Source organism: Rhinatrema bivittatum, chromosome 9 (assembly GCF_901001135.1).
Source record: "Rhinatrema bivittatum chromosome 9, aRhiBiv1.1, whole genome shotgun sequence".
In the NCBI taxonomy this organism is placed as follows: Eukaryota; Metazoa; Chordata; class Amphibia; order Gymnophiona; family Rhinatrematidae; genus Rhinatrema; species Rhinatrema bivittatum.
Genome location: NC_042623.1, coordinates 122737020 through 122754823, shown reverse-complemented (window position 1 = coordinate 122754823; position 17804 = coordinate 122737020). Strand labels below are relative to the sequence as shown.

At 40.7% G+C, this 17804-nt stretch overlaps 1 protein-coding gene across 6 annotated transcripts in view; it reads left to right on the top strand.

Annotated features, from left to right (window-relative positions):
* MSRB3 (methionine sulfoxide reductase B3) overlaps nucleotides 1-17804 on the top strand; it is a 292235-nt gene that overhangs the window by 209955 nt on the left and 64476 nt on the right. For all 6 annotated transcript variants that reach the window (XM_029615739.1, XM_029615744.1, XM_029615742.1 and 3 more), the window contains exon 5: nucleotides 1963-1991. In XM_029615739.1, coding sequence (XP_029471599.1) covers nucleotides 1963-1991 — 29 coding nt within the window. The remainder of the gene's footprint in view (nucleotides 1-1962; nucleotides 1992-17804) is intronic.

Genomic DNA, 17804 nt, shown 5'->3' with positions numbered 1-17804 from the left:
TTTTCACTGTGCTTTTTTTTTTTTTAATAAAGTAGTTTACATTTAGTGAAAGTGCCATATTAGAGAATCATTAAGTGAAGGTTATATAGATCTTTCTAAATTTTTTTAGCAGTTTACTTTGGTTATATGTAAGAGTGGCCTATATGAAAGTATAATTAGGGCATACTGCCATAATTTTTTGCCTATGATGACAATAGTAAAGGGAAGTAATTCTTTACTAATCTATTTCTTGAATTTATAAAAAAACGTGTTTAAGAATGAGCAACTTGATATAGTATAACTGAATTTTCAGAAGGTATTTGATAAAGTCCCTCATGAGAGCATCTTTATGACATTAAAAATTCATGGAATAGGAGGCAACATCGGGTATAGGACTGGATTTGTTAAGGCCTTTTTCCCATTGTCTGTCTATGGGAACATGATTCGTAAAGGAGGTCCACAGATTGGTAAGTGGTTAAAGGATAGGAAACAAAGAGTGGTACTAAATAGTTTTCCCAGTGGAGATTGGTAAATAGTGAAGTGCCCCAAGGATTTGTACTGGGGCCAGTATTGTTTAATGTATTCATTAATGATCTGGAAAAGGAAGCAGTGAGTGAGGTGATCAAATTTGCAGTTGAAACAAAATTCAGGCAGTTTATGGACTTTGTGGGGCTGGGGAAAAATGGCATCTGAAAGTCAAAATTCACTGTGGACTAGTGCAGGGGTGCCCAAACCAGTCCTCAAGCCACCTCAGCCAGTCAGGTTTTCAGGATATCTCAAATTAATATGCATGAGAAATATTTGCATACAGTGGAAATAGTGCATGCAAATACATCTCATGCATATTCATTAGAGATATCCTGAAAATTCGACTGGCTTGTTGGGGGGGGGGGGGTAAGGACCAGTTTCAGCACCCCTGGACTAGTGCAAAGTGATACACAAAGTGGGAAAATAATTGTAACTGTATCACTGCACTGCTAGGCTTCACATTAGGACTTTCCCACTCATGAAAAAGTACTTTAGAGTCATTATGGAAAAGACACTGAGTTCCTCAGCTTAGTGTGCAACAGTGATCAAAAAAGCAAATAGAATCTTAGGAATTATTTGGAAAGAAATAGAAAACCCAATGGTGACTATCATACTGCATCTGAATAAATCTATGGTATGTCTATTCCTTGAGTATTTCATCTATTTCTGGTCTCCCTGTCTCAAAAAGATAGAACAGAACTAAGAAAGATACTAAGAAAGGCAACAAAAATGATAGAGGGTGGAACTATTTCCTAATAAAGAAAAACTAAACAGGTTAGGGCTTTTCAGCTTGGAGAAGGCTGAGAGTAGATACAATGGAGGCTTGTAAAATCAAGAGAGGTGTAGAACAAGTAAATAGGGATCAGTTATTTACCCTTTCAAATAGCCCGAGAACTTGGAGATACTTCATGAAACATTTAAAACAAACAAGATCTGGGGTAGTAGACGATAGCTCTATAAAAATGTTGTTAGCGTTGTTTACTGTATATTGGTGTGTGTAAGAAACTACTATGTATGTACCAGTATGTGTTGCAATTTATAATAAATAGATTTAAATATAAAGCAAAGATAAGAATGTGCGTTTTAAATCAACACATAATTAAGCTGTGGAATGAAGATACAGTCAAGGTTAATAGTATAGCTGGGTTTAAAAAAGGTTTGAAGAAGTTTCTGGAGGTGTGTGTTTACAACAGCATGGGATAACTTTTGATTTGTGGTATTTCCGCTTATATTTCATGTGCTTTCGGATTACTGTTTGGGTGTTTGTGTTTTTCTATAGTGGTAAACTTGCACACATACATGATATGTTTAACTGCATACCAGACAGGTAAAAGACCATTTCTGCGCATAAAATACAGCTTTACCTGTAGAAATCTTTTGAAAATTATCCTCTCTATGTAATGTTTAAACTTAGAACAAATAACATAATAATATATACTTATGTTTCCTTTTCAGATCTGAAACAAAATTTGACTCTGGTTCAGGTATGTTATAATGTGCACTGCACTATTACACTAAATGTGTTAGACTTGCTTAAAACTGCTATTCTCATATTGGTAATTAAGCAAATTGCATTGTATATAAAATTTAAAATCTCGTCACTTACTTTCTATGCTTTGGCAAGTTTTTGGCCAAGATTATGTTCTAGTCAAAAGCGCTGACTGGCTATACCTTCAGTAAAGGATTAAAGCCTTTATAGAAATTGCACCAAGGTTGGGGAACCTGTTGCCATCAAATGTTAGAAGTTTCTAGGACTTTCTGCTCCAATGTTGTTTGAATACTTGGCATTTTGTGTTATGATTAAAGGCTAGAGAGATAATGGGTTTCAGGAAATAGAAAATTTGATATATCTATTGAAGTTAAATATTCACTTTTATTGTGGGTTATAGATTAGTTACTGATGGGTAGTTCAGTCTTGATTGAGGATTATTATGAGAATTTTGATAGTTCTGGGGTGTCATGAATCCAGGACTAGGAAATTATCTTCTCTCTGTTAGATATGTAATTATGAAAGAGTAGATTATATTGGTTAGGGGGCCTAAGAAAGTGAGAGTCGGATAGATCGGCTGCTGTTGTATTGTTACAGTACATCATTGAGTGGAATATGGATGTGATAAGTGGGAGGAAATTGGATGTGGTATTGTATCAGAAGGATATGGATGTGATGTGATATAAATAGGATAGTGATGCATTGCCGATAAGGAACTGGGCGGATTTATAAATATATGAAGGAAATGTGATATCTGAGCAAAATTTGGCAACTATCGTAATTTGTATACTTGTTTGTGATTACATTTCAGTTTATGGCTTTGATACTGTAATCTCCTATAATAATTAATTGGAGGTCACTAATGTATTTTTATGACTATTTTTACTATAACTATGTAATTTTAAAGTTACATGTAATCTACTTTGTAGGGGGTGCTAGTAAACACTAAATACCAAAAGCCAGTAAGAAAAATCTTTTTATTATAAAATATCTTCTAAGGAGAGGTGCTTACCAAGCAATGTAGAGTAAACACTAACTCGGCTCTTCTGAGCCGTTATACTCAGTTAAATATGTCATTGCCCCTAAGCTTACACAACAATGGGTTAGTTTGTTTCCATAATGTTTTTCAACTGGTTGAAATTATAATTTTATCTCTTATATATTCTAAAAAGGCTAGATTTTTCTAAATCATACAATTTCTTATAAATTGGGCCCACAAGGCAGAAATGAATCTCAATGCTGATCTTTATCATGCTAGTTAATCTTTAGCCTCCTTTAGCATTTCAATAGCCTTGATGATTTCTACAGATCTGATCAGTGCAGTCTCATTGTGCTGTGATTATGCTGTTATATTTCTATTTCTTCACTGTCAACAAATTAATCTGGCTTCATAGAGAATTCTCTCAAAGCACCCTTACAGCTTTGTGTTATTATTTGTTGAAAAACAGAAGCATGAAAGCAGAAAAAGGCCACATGGCCTATCTAGTTTTCCCATCTATCCAATTAATTTAGCTTTACAATTCCTGACTCTTCCTCGGAAGAGTATTTATTCTGTGCTTTCTTGAATTAAGATACCATTTTTATCTCTACCACCTCCACTGAAAGGCTGTTCCATGCATCCACTACTTTCTCTGTAAAGAGATATTTGCTAAGATTACTCCACACTTTACCTTCTTTCACCATCATCCCATGATCACTCATTCTAGAGCCTCCCTTCCATTGAAAGAGGCTCATTTCCTGTGCATGGAAACCTTTGAGATATTTAAATGTGTCTATCATAACTCCCCTATCTTGCATTTTCTCTGTCCCAATATGCTTTAGAACAAAAACCACCGACCCTATTAACAACTATCTTCTGGACTGACTCCAACCAGTTTGTATTCTTCTGAAGGTGAGGTCTCCAAATTATACATGGTATTCCAAATGAAGTCTCACTAGGGATCTGTACAGGGGCAATATCACCTCCTTTTTTTCTACTGTTGGCCATTTCTTTTTTTTTTTTTTTATCTGTTTATTATGAAGTTATTTGAACATATACGATTAACCAGTACAACAAAACATTCGAGAACACAGAATGTCACAACAAAATACAATTATTAACGTTGCTTTATACATTCTGGCAATATAAAGTCCAGCTGGTGGTTGTCACACATTTAACTTCATTTTTTAAATTTCTCCCTGCCTCCTCCCTCCCCCCCCCATCCCCTATTTACTAGAGTGGTAGGTATGTTAGGGTATCTTACATGGGCAAGCTAGTGGTCGAGACTAGCTGTTGAGACAGAGAGCAAACCAGGCTGTGGGAGAACTATTCTAGCATGCTGTTTAGGCTTCCGTGTAGTGATGGGTCCGGAATGTGGTGGGCCCGGAGCACCCTCCCCAAAAAGCAGCCTCTCCTGCCTTCATTATCTCCTGTGGGCAACTCCGGTGATTTGGGATGGCCAGACCTCATCATGGCTTTACCTTGATGCAACTGACGGTCGTATATAAGTGAAGAAAGGTCCCCAAGTCCCATTCACTTTATCCCTGCTCTTTGCGGTTGAATTTAGAGCTATTTGATACTCGTGAGAGCTGAGATTAAGCATTCTCTGGAACCAGTGGTCCACATGCGGGGCATTTTTCATTACCCACCCAGCCAAAATTACTTTCTTCCCCGCCGTCGCGGCTTTGGGTATGAATGCCATCAGGTCAGGAGAAACTGAGGAATTTTCCTGGAATACCCCAAAAAGCCAGGTGGCAGGGTCCCCTGGTAGAGGGCAACCCCAAATCCTCGAGCAGAGTTGTATAATATCCTTCCAGAATCCTTCTATCTTAGGACAGTCCCAGAAACAATGGGTGTATGTTCCTGCTTGTTGTCCACATTTTTGACAGGTAGGTGATGCACAGAGCTTATATTTAAAGGCTAAGACTGGAGAGATGTACCCCTGCCAGAGAAATTTATATTGGGTCTCCCGCAGGATTTCGTTGGTTGAAATAGATTTAATGCCCAAGAAAAGAGCTGTGAAGTCTTTAAAAGAGAGACGGAATGAGGGCCAGGCCTTCCAGGCTGCATAGAGTGGTTTAAGACAACTGGTTAAGAATTGTCAAGTGACAATTCTTTATAGAAACGAGAGATATTCGGGCCTCTCTTTTTCCCCACCATCATAAGATTGGTGAGAGATTGGGACTTGTTCCATTGTTTATGGCCCTCCCCGAGTGAGCTCATAAAATGCCATAGTTGCAGATAGGCAAATAAGTCCGATTTAGGGAGGAGGTAAGCTTTCTGGAGGTCTTGAAAGCTGTGCATGACCCCCGTGTCTGTGCATATCACTTGATGCACATATCGCAGTCCCTCACTCTTCCATCTAGAAAAAACTGATACTCCTTGGCCAGGGGTGAAATGAGTATTGTGTGTTATGCTGATTAATGGCGTTAGGTCATATTTCAGGCCCAGCTTTTTACAAACAAACTTCCAAGTGTTTCGACAGGTTCGGACTAGCAGGTGATTTTGGAGCTGACCATTTCTTTCCCTGTTCAGCCAAGCATCTTGCTGGCTTTTGCCATCACTTTAGCCACCTGTTTGGCCACTTTAAGATCATCAGATTTGATGACCCTCAGATCCCACTTTTCTTCATGCTTCTTCGCCGCATCTCAAAAAAGATATAATTGCGATGGAGAAGGTACAGAGAAGGGCTACCAAAATGATAAGGGGAATGGAACAACTCCCCTATGAGGAAAGACTAAAGAGGTTAGGACTTTTCAGCTTGGAGAAGAGACGACTGAGGGGGGATATGATAGAGGTGTTTAAAATCATGAGAGGTCTAGAACGGGTAGATGTGAATCGGTTATTTACCCTTTCGGATAGTAGAAGGACTAGGGGACACTCCATGAAGTTAGCATGGGGCACATTTAAAACTAATCGGAGAAAGTTCTTTTTTACTCAACGCACAATTAAACTCTGGAATTTGTTGCCAGAGAATGTGGTTCGTGCAGTTAGTATAGCTGTGTTTAAAAAAGGATTGGATAAGTTCTTGGAGGAGAAGTCCATTACCTGCTATTAAGTTCACTTAGAGAATAGCCACTGCCATTAGCAATGGTTACATGGAATAGACTTAGTTTTTGGGTACTTGCCAGGTTCTTATGGCCTGGATTGGCCACTGTTGGAAACAGGATGCTGGGCTTGATGGACCCTTGGTCTGACCCAGTATGGAACTTTAAAAAAAAAAAAAAAAAAAAAAAAAGAAGAATTTCACCTCCAATAGTGTACCTCTTCCTTGGGTTTTGCAATCTAAATGCATTACACTGCATTTTTTAGCATTAAACCTAGCTGCCAAACCCTAGACCATTGTTTGAGCTTCACTAGATCCCTCCTCATGTTTTCCACACAGTCCTGGTTATCTATCCTTTAGCAGATTTTGCTATCATCTGCAGAAAGACAAACTTTTCTTGACAATCTTTCTGCTATGTTGCTCAAGAAAATGATGAAAAGATCTGGTCCATGAACAACTCCCTGAGGTGCACCATTAGTAATACCCCCCTCCTCAGAGTAAACTCTATTTCCTGCTACCCTTTGTCACCTCCCACTCAGCCAGTTTCTAACCCAGTCACTATAGGTCTCGTATTTATAAGTTGCCTATGCGGAACAGTGTCAAAGGCCTTTATGAAATCCAAGTACACTATTTATTTTATTTATTTATTTATTTAAAAACATTTCTATACCGACTTTCACAGACAAAGTCTGACCGAAACGGTTCACAAATTCAAATATAAAAGAAAACAAAAAAGAAAATAAAAATCTAATTAATAAACAACTACGCAAATAAAACAAAACCTATAAAAATATAAAAATAAACAGGGTAAAGTAATAGATGGAAAAAAAATACAATATATATTTATAATCCCTAATTCTTTAACATAACTATACTAATTTTACAAAAACAAGTAAAAGTCGGAAAAACTAGAGAAAATAAAAAAAAATCCCAAGGTTTCCACATGGTTAGTTGCAGCAAGAGCAAAAATAATGGGAATGTTAAGTATGTTAAGTAGCCACCAGTGATATAAAGATCTTTAAGATTAAGGATTCGTTTCATCATGTCCTGCAAAGGCCATCTTAAATAAGGTAGGTTTTTAATACCTTCTTGAATTCATTACATCTAGTGCTCTCCCTTGATCCAACTCTCTGGTCACTCAAAGAAATTGATCAGATTCATCTGACAAGATTGACCTCTGGTTAAATCATACTGACTTGGATTCTGCAATCCATTGTATTACAGAAACTGCACTGTCCTCTGATTTCACGGCAATTCATTAATTTGCTCACCATAGAGGTTAGACTAACCAACCTGTAGTTCCCAGGCCTCTCCCTAATTCAATTTTTATGTATAGGAACCACATCTGCCCAACTCCTGTCTTCCAGAACTATTCCCAATTCTAAAGAAGCTTTGAAAAGATCAGACAGCCAGCATTGCTGCCAGGACTTCTCTAAATTACTTTAAACCCTCGAATATTACAGTATTCCATCTGGCTCCATCACCTTATCTAGTTTAGCTCTTCACAAACTCATTTTTCTGAAAATGAATTGAGGTTTGCCTTGCTTCTAATCTTATTTGTGGTTTTTTTTTATGTGGTCTTGCCCCTTGACCCTTCCACAAGGAAAATTGAACAGAAATATTAAGCAATTTTTCTTCTTCATCATCAGCATCTACATATTCCTCTCCTTCACCCTTACAATGCTACCATTGTACAGCATTGGGTACAGCAACCCACCAAAATGTAGATAGTTCACTATCCTGTCCTTCAGCAGCATCTCCATTAATTTTCCCACCACCAAGGTGAGGCTAACTGGCCTGTAATTGCCAGCCTCTTCTGTGCTACCACTCTTGTGAAGTGGAACCACCACCACTCTTCTCCCAGTTGTAGTACCACTCCCGTTTCCAGGGATCTGTTGAACAGGTCTTTCAGTGGATCTGCCAACACCTCTCTAAGCTCCCTTTGTGTCCTAGGATGTACCTCATCTGGCTCCATGGTCTTGTCCACTTTGTTTTACTACATCTTCCCATACATTCTATTCTGTAAACGGAGTTGCATCTATGGTCTTTTTAACCAGCAGCAGTCCTCCTCCAAGGTCATCTTTAGTGAACACCGATCTGAAGTATTTGTTTAATATTTCTTCATCTCTCTCCAACACTGCTCCTCATCATCTTTCAATTTCATTATACCACTTCGAGCCTACCTGCTTTCTCTGAAATATCTGAAAAATATTTTATCACCTCGTTTTATTTCTTTGGTAATCCTTTCTTCAGATTGACCTTTTGCTTTCCTGATTTTTTTTTTTTTGTCTTCCTCACTTTCACCAGATATTCTTGCCTGTGTTCCTCTTTCTGGGATCCTTTATAAGTTATTGAACGCTATTCTTTTTATGTTTATTTTTTCAGCCACCTCCTTTGAGATCCAGATTGGTTTCTTTTTCCATTTGTTTACTTTTCTCCAAGGACAAGCAAGATGATAGCTCTCACACATGAGTGACATCATCAGATAGAGCCCAGCACGGAAAACTTTGACAAAAGTTTCTAGAAACTTTAACAGACACACTGAGCATACCCAGCATGCCCCTATCCATGCGTCCTCACGGGGTCCCTCTTCAGTCTCTCTTTTTCCATTAAGCTGAAGCCTCGTGGCTGTGGAGCTCATGCTCTTTTTATGTGGAAAACTGTTTTCCTTTTTTCATCCCGAGTCCCGTCGGGTCCCTCTGCATTTTTCAGGGATTTTTCTCTGGTGCCACAGTAAGTTTTTTTCATAGTTTGCGGTCGATTACTGACAGTGCTGCCTGCCAGTGGCCACCAGGCACTGACCGCATACCGCATTCTTTTTCTCATGGAATCATCCGGCTTCCGCTGTTGCCCCCAGTGCCCCTGGACTTTGTCAATCATGGACCCCCATGAGGTCTATGCCTTGTGTCTAGGGGCATTGCATGATGTCCGTGGCTGCGATCTTTGTACCAAGATGATCCCCAAAGGCTGTCAGGCATGCCTCAATAAAATGGAGAAATTGGCGCCAAGAAATTGGAAGAGTTGACATTGGTGTCAGGCACTTTGACACCGAAGGGTGAAGAGATCTTGGTTATGACCCCCTTGGTGTCCCCTCAGCTACTGGTCCCCAGCTTAGAAATAGGGGCAGGGGACCATCCGAGATCAGTGTCCTCACGTTCCAGGTCAGGATCCTTACCATCACCCTCTGCTCCGGGCTGAGCACTGGGAAAAATGCAGGAAACATCTCCACAGGTCCTCGTCGTCGCTGGCGTCAGACCACAGAAAGGTGTCTGCCTTGTCCATGCTGACCCCAAAGCAGTCCCAATCAAGGACGTCTTGCTTGGCGAGCAACTGAAAGGACCACAGCGATCCCCACCATTGCCAGTGAAAGGTACAGATCCCTTCCCCCCATGGTTCTGGGGTTGATCTGATTTCACCGCCGCCTGCTCCTCCAGCTGTTCCTATCCTCAGCAACCTTTGAGGAGGAGTTGGAGAGTCGTGTGCAGCTGGCGGTCAGCCTGGCCCTGCAGGGTGTCAAGCCACCGGTTCCATCGGGACCGACACTGCCACAGGAGCCAACTCCATCGGTGCGTGCGCCTTTGTTAGAGTGACTGGACTTGCTGCTCAGTGACATACCGACGCTGTCTGCTCCGATGCCCCAAGTCCATTATCGAAGGGAGCATCGATGTGGCCTTCACTGGTAGCTATCCCGATGAGTGACTCCTCTAATGAGGAAGGACTATCGGGGTTGATGGCGACATTGCCGCCAAGGCACCCCAACCGGTCCTAGCCCTCCCGGGACCTTTGGGGTTCGATGCCTTTGGAGCCACCGAGCACTCCCAATGCCTATGGGGACTTCGGTGTGGGTGCACCCCCCTGATTCTACTAGTGCCTTCGGTGCATGCACTGGTACTCCTGTGCCACCAAGACAGTTGAGGGCTCAGCACAAAACCCCACAGGGGGCTCCACCACAAGTGTCTCCAGGTGCACAGAGTGAGGATAATGCTCCCTATGACTCTTGGGAGGGGGAGGCATCCTTTTCTTTAATGGAAGACTCTGAGGACTTGCCTTCCGATCCCTCTCCCCTGGAAGAGAGGCGTAAGTCCCCACCAGAGGATTTGTCCTTTACTGGGTTTGTAAAGGCCATGGTAGAATCAATGCCTTTCCAGCTCTTAACAGAGCAGGATTCCAGGCATAAAATGTTGGAGGTCCTACAGTTTGTTGATGCTCCTAAAGCAGTGTTGGCTGTGCTGGTGCACGACATATTCAAAGAGTTGGTCATCTGGCTCTGGGAACACTCCATCTCCATCCCTCCAGTGAACCAGATGACTGTCGCTGTCTATCTAGTCCAACCCACCACAGGATTTGAACGCCGTCAACTTCCACACCAGTCAATGGTGATGGAATCTGCCTTAAAAAAAAAAGCAAAGAGGTTGCGTATTTATGCTTCAGCTCCTCCGGGTCGTCAGCAAAGAGCCCTGGATGCTCTAGGAAAGAGGGTCTTCCAGGGCTCAATGTTGGCAGCCAGAATCGCCTGCTATCAGCTCTATAGGAACCAATACTCCAGAAACCTCTGGAAACAAGTCTAGGATATGGTGGAACACCTCCCACAAGTTTCAGGATGATTTCCAGAAGGTAATTCAACAGGCCCTTGAATGTGACAAACACAAAGTCCACTCTGCATATGATGTGTTTGAAACAGCAACAAGAGTTGCGGCAGCTGGCATTGGGGCTCGGCACATGGCCTGGTTTCGTGCTTCCGACCTCTGACCCATACAGGATCATCTGGCAGACTTACCCTTTACAGGGAGAATCTCTTTGGAGACAAAATCAAAGAGGCGGTAGCACAGCTGAAGGACTATCATGAAACTCTTTAGCAGTTATCGGCCAGCACCTTGGACCCTCAATCATTAGGCAAAAAGCCACCCTGAAACTACACAAAACACTCATTTTACTGGCCACAGAAGTATTATCCACTGGCTTCCAGGGCGAGACCCCAACAGGCACCAGCTAGGGCAAGAGCAAGACAGCTACATGCCCCTCGACAGCCCTATGCCCCACAACAGAATCCAGCCATGGGATTTTGACAGGAGGTGGGGGAGTTTGAGCCAGCGATCTCTGCCCCAGGGCACGACCCTCCAGTGGGGGACTGCCTGCAGCTTTTTGCCGTCTGGTGGGTTTCAGTCAACTTGGACCAATGGGTCCTATCCATCATTTGATGGGGATACAGATTGCGTTTCCAACGAACTCCTCCATGATCTTCTCCGTGCTCCCGGTGGAGATCTACAGAGAACCAGAAAATAATTTGGCTAGAGCTCTCCACCCTCTTAATAGCTCGAGTGGTCAAACCAGTGCCGCCAAGTCAACAGGGTGACTGATTCTATTCCAGGTGTTTCCTGATTCCCAAGAAAACCAGTGGTCCTTCGCTCCATATTAGATCTAAGGGCGTTGAACCGCTTTCTTGTCCGAGAAAAATTCAAATGGTCTCATTGGGAACTCTGATCCCTCTCCTCAGGACTGGAGACTGGCTCTGCTCCCTTGATCTCAGATTCATATGCCCATATTCCCATTTCTCCCAGGGATCGGAAGTACCTCTGCTTCCTGGTGGTGAGGGAGCACTATCAGTATCGGGTTCTGCCTTTTGGCCTCACTTTAGCACCCTGTGTCTTCACAAAATACCTGGCGGTGGTGGGGGCTTATCTCAGGAGACGATGACTACACGTCTTCTCTACCTCGACGATTGGCTTATCAAGAGCAACTCCAGACAGGGAGCATTACATTCTCTGCACTTCTCCATACATGCTCTGGAGCACCTGGGACTTCTAATCAGCTACCCAAAATCCCAACTTCTTATGTTGCTGCTCTTGGACTTCATCGAGGCCAGGTTTGATATGGTCCAGAGAAAGGCCTTCTTGCCCCAGGAATGAGCTCTGAACCTTGTTTCCCTGGCGGGGGTGATCTCTTGCTGCCATCATGTCTCGGCATACCAGATCCTGCGTCTTCTGGGGCATATGGCAGTGAAGGTCCACATCACGCCCTTCCCTCAACTGCACATGCAAGAGTGCACTGGACACTCAGGACCTTCAAGCTTGCATCTTAGTCACCACACCACTTCGACAATCCTTTGTGTGGTGGGAGACCCTGTCCAACCTGAATAGGGAGATGCCTTTCCAGGTCACTCAGCCTCAAATAGTTCTCACCACAGATGCTTCTCGCATGGGTTGGGGTCCATGATGTGGACTTCAGCACCCAGGGCCACTGTTCCTTCCAGGAGCAACTTCTCCAGAACAACTTCCTGGAGCTCCAGGTGGTCCAGTATGCCCTAAGACCTGATTTATTTTCTGCTTTTTGGCACTTCAAAGCAGATTACATTCAGGTACTGTAGTTATTTCCCTATCCCCAGAGGGTTTACAATCTAATAGGTGGATATACTATGCTGCGATAAGGTGATATCCCAAGGTAAACAGCATGTAATACGCATTAAATGCTGTTTATCGCACGATAGAACACAAGATTTCCTCCCCCTATGGAAATAAGCTGTTTTGTGTGCATAAATTGCTTAATACATGCAAAGCATTAAGCAATTTATGCATGTATTAAGCAATTTATGCATTAAGCATAGGCAAACCTATATAAATAAAATAACGTAGCTGAGCTAGAAAAATTAGCCCCGTTATTTTTGTGCTTTTCAGGGAGTTGTAGCTATTTTTCCATGGTAGCATCAGGACACTGACGTGGGTCCCTGGATAGTCCTACAAGAAAATTAAAGGTGCCAAGGCCCAAAAAATTGTACCCCCCAAAGATCACAAATAACCCTGGAGGTCACTGGAAACCCTGCTTGCCACCCCCGCCACCTACCAAGATGGCACTAGCTCTGAAATTTTAAAAAAATTGTTCAACTGCATGGCGATTGCCCTCTCTCTTTCCCATTCCCTCTTTTTAAAAATGAAAAATGCCCCCTTAGTCTCAAGATCTCCCCTGTCCATCCCTTCCCCATCCAAATAAAATACAATCCCTGATGTCTAGGATACCCCCCAACCCCCCAAAAAATGACCCTGGTGGTCTGGGGGGTAGCATGTGAAACCTCAACTTCCCTACCCCCCCCCCCCCCCCCCCCCCCCGGTACCTTGCCATGACATAGGCAAAGTTAGGTTGGCACTATTTTGAAAACTGGCATCGATGGGCCTGGAGATAGTTGCACTGGGATCCTGCTAGCCATTGAAGATCCATTTTAGAGATATGGGAGATTTAGATGGTGCCAGTTGATCTAAAGTTCCTTTTGCCCCACATGTGAGGGCCAAGAGCAAGTCACAGTTCATCTAGCAGCATTTTTTTTTTTTATTTATATTTTATTAAGTTCTTTAAACAATTTTACATTGAGAAAAAAAAACAGGCAAATATGCTATAAAAACATAATCTGAAATCTATACCCAAACTTTTATAACATGATACAATATGCAATAAATACAAGACTTGTTATATATGGGATGTGGATTGAGTGTGCCTTCATACAATGCTAAACTGATGTTCAGCTATCGTGTCTATAAGCCATGTTCTGGCTTTACAATCATTAGGCACCTCAATATGGTTTTAAATTACTGTTTGTGTCCACTGGTTTGCGTGCTCATCAAATTATTTTCTTATATGCAAGCCACTGCTTAACTTATACTTGCGAGTGTGTAGTCGATCTTGTGCTGCCGACACCAAGGCGTTTCGGAGCTTGTGCTCCTTCTTCACGGGCTGTGCTTTGGCAAGAAAGACTGCTCAAACACTGTGGCAACTATATAACATGAAAATAAACCATTACTAGACATCCTAAAACTAATGACATTCTCTGTCACTTAGTAGGGTTGCTCTGATATGAGTGTAGAATACATACTTGTTACGGTGGTTGTATAAAGAACTGTGGACTCCGGCGCTGAGGATGCAGAGTGTTATGCTCCGCTGTAGAATACAGAATGCTTTCTTGTTAGCCTCTCAAAGTGAATAAACGATATCAGTCTGTTAAACCTGCTAGTTACTGCAAATATAGCACGTTCTGCCTTTTAAATTATTCGGTACTTACTTGTAAACTACGGCTGCCACGTCCTGCTCCTTTTTCTAGCGCGGGAGTAAGGCGGGAAAAATCGCCATTTTTAAAGGGACTTACAGATCAGTCTCATGACGTGTGGGGCGGAGATATTGACGTCACGCAAGTTGTCATGACGAGGTGATTGCTGGATGAGTGCCAATCATTCTGTTTTGTCGTTGGGATCGTGGTATTTTGATTAATTCATGCAGAGGATCGTCTAATTCTCTTTTCTTCTTTAAATAATTACACGGGTCCCACCTTGTCATGAATGCTCACTGTGTTAGAACTATCCCATTCTCGAAATACTACGTGCTTGAAGGATGCTAAATGAATGACATCCACTCAATTTTATCATTGAGTCCGATGGGTTCTAATGCATTCAGGCTGTAAATCCACTGATTTGTCATGATATGCTCACTGTGTTGGAAATATCCCATTCACGAAATACTACGTGTTTGATGGATGCTAAATGAGTGACATCCACTCAATTTTATCATTGAGTCCGATGGGTTCTAATGCATTCAGGCGGTAAATCCACTGATTCTCTTTCCTGTTGAGTGTAATCTCACGATTGCCGCCTCGCCATGATGTATTGACCTGTTCCAGCACTGACCACTCGAAATCTCCAAAAGAGTGACCTGCATCCACACAATGTTGCACCGTCGGAGCCTTTAGATCTTTATTGTTTATTCTGCATTTATGCTCTATAAGTCGAATGCGTATTTTCCTCTTGGTCCTGCCTATGTAAATCTTGGGACAAGGACATTGTAAAACGTATATTACGTGGTCCGAGTTGCAATCGACGTCATTGTTTAATTTAACCACATAGCCTGTACTTGGATGGGTCCAGCTGGTGCCCTGATGGGCTTGTGCACAAAATATGCATTTTCCACATATCGTTTGCCCAGTGGTGACTGGATTGGTAGGTTCTGTGGTTGTTGCCCTGATAACATGTTGTTTTATGTTACGTCCTCTTGAATATGCAAACATAGGTACTTGAGTGAATATTGGATATGGGCTTAGGACGTGCCAATATTTCAAAAGAATGTTTCTAATCTGTGTAGTAAGTTGGGTGTGTTGAAGAACACAAATTAATTGTGTGCTGCTTGGTTTATGCTTATATTGCAAAAGGGATTCCCTATTGGAATATGTTGCCCTTTTGTAAGTAATTATATTGATGTCTAAATAGGATATGGTCTCCTTATGGTATGTGATGGTGAATTTTAGATTGGGATGCGCGAGGTTCAACCACTGATGAAACTGTAATAGTGTATCTACTGTATCAGTCCATATGAAGAAGACATCGTCTATATATCTGGTCCATAGTGTGACATGCTTGAAAAATCCAGAAGTATAAACTGTCGACTCTTCGAATTTCTCCACGAAGAGGTTTGCCACGTCGGGAGCCACTGGGGACCCCATTGCCACACCATGCACTTGTAAAAAGTACTTTTGTTGAAAAGCAAAATAATTGTGAAACAGAATGATTTCTGCTAGTTTCTGTAAAAAAGATGTGGGTATTCTATGTGGGCGTGTTCTCCTTATTAATACCTCCTTCACAATAGATAGGGCCTCTGTCTGAGGTATGTTTGTATACAGTGCCTCTATATCCAAAGTGACCAAAAGGTTATCTTCTGCTACGAATTGTAATTGTGCCAGCTTGGATAGCATATCTGATGTATCCTGTACATATGATTTTGCCAAAGGAACTTGAGGACGTAAAAAGTGATCTATGAATTGTGCCAAGGGTTCTAATATTGAACCATTAGCTGAAATTATGGGATGATGTGGTGGTCTCGTGAGAGTTTTATGGATCTTGGGGACTCCGTATATCACTGGTGTCCGAGGATGTTGTACTTATAGGAAGTTGAATTCTCTTGTAGTTAAGAATCCTCTCGTCTTGGCATCTTCTAATAAGGAGTGTATTCTGTCCTGTCCCTACTCCAACTTCCACCCACTCCTACCTCACCTAATTTATAGCTAATCTACTAATTAGGAGATTAGTCTATACAGAATAATTTGACATTGTTTGACAGAATAACACAAGGAAGTAATTTAGTTAAATGCAGTCATTTGTGATTCAAAACACTTAAGTAATTTAAAGGGGGAGCTTAATTAGTAATACCATAATATATACTTCAGGTAATTTATTTTTAGTTAGTCTAATCTTTAATAGCTATGGCAGCAGGATTCTTTGTAGAATAAAATAGGAGTGTACACAAAAAGACAAGAAGATATATATATATATAATTATTAAATAAATTAAAAATGTGTTTAAATATTACAAATTTAATATCAATAAAAACAAATACATCGAAGATCAAAAATCAAATGTAAAATTAACAATGTGATGAATCCAATACACCTAACATGGCCATGTTTCAACAAGATGTTTGCATCAGGGGTGATTACATAAATGATTGTCCTTAGTCCCTATCAAGAAACAATAAAAATCTATCATCAAACTTGTACAATTGTAATAAATAACAAATAACGTATACTAAAAACATAGGAAATAAAATATAAAGCAACACTACTATAAAAATATTTTAAAATAATACAAATTTAAAAATGGTAATACATGAAGGAAATAAATGAAAAGAAAAACCACATCATAAAATGGCTAAAAAACAAATAATTTAAAAACAAAATAAATAATAATTGAAACAAACCTCCTAGTTAAGAGGAGAAGAGGCTGACCACTGGACCATAACCTGATTTAAAGTCACAAAACTAAAAGCTAAAATGTTCACTCTTCTCTGTTCTTGTCCTTCCTTTTCCTTCCATCCTTCTTGTCTGTGTGTCTAAATAATTTTTACTTTGGATGTTTCCCAATTATTTATAATTTTATTTTATTTATTTAGTTTTAGTAAGGAAGACTATCCATTCTACCATGAATGTTGCCTCCAAGGGGGCTTTAATATATATATTTTTTTTACACAGATGGTATGTTATTATTGTATATTTTTTAGAACTTTTTAAATAATTTTTTACCCTTTATTCATATATATTACTTTTTAATGTTTTATAGTATTTTAGCTTTTAGGTTTGTGATTTTAAATCATTTTATGGTCCAGTGGTCAGACTCTTCTCCTCTTAGATATATGTTTCAATTCTTATGTATTTTGTTTTTAAATTATGTTTTTTTTAGCTATTTAATGAAATGCGTTATTTTTTATTTTCATTTATTTCTTTTATGCATCACAATTTTTAAATCTGTATTACTTTTAAATGTAATTTTTATAGTAGAAATGGGGAAAAAAGGGTAGTATCTGGAAAGCTATGTATACTAATGCTCACAGTATGGGAAATAAAGACCAAGATCTAGAGGAGGTCATGGAAGAAGCTGATTTGGACATAGTGGCTATGACAGAGACATCATACACAGAAAACCATGACCAGGAAGTAGTTATTCTGGGTTACAATCTATTCAGGAAGGGAGATTCAGAAACCCAGAAACAAGCAGTTTATAGAAACCCAGAACAAGTGGTTTACAGTGGGCTTATTTAGGATAAGACGTGTGACCCAAAGACACACATTCTTTACAAATGAGCTATCCAAATTGTTGACAACTGTCACAGACTATAAATCTTTCAGAAAACAGCTGAACGTGTTTCTTTCGTATGGCTTTCTTCTGATGTCAATTGTACGCCAAGAGACATCCTACGCCAAGAGACATCCCTCCACATGTTCAAGAAAGGAGTCAAGACTTGGCTTTTCCGACAGGCCTACC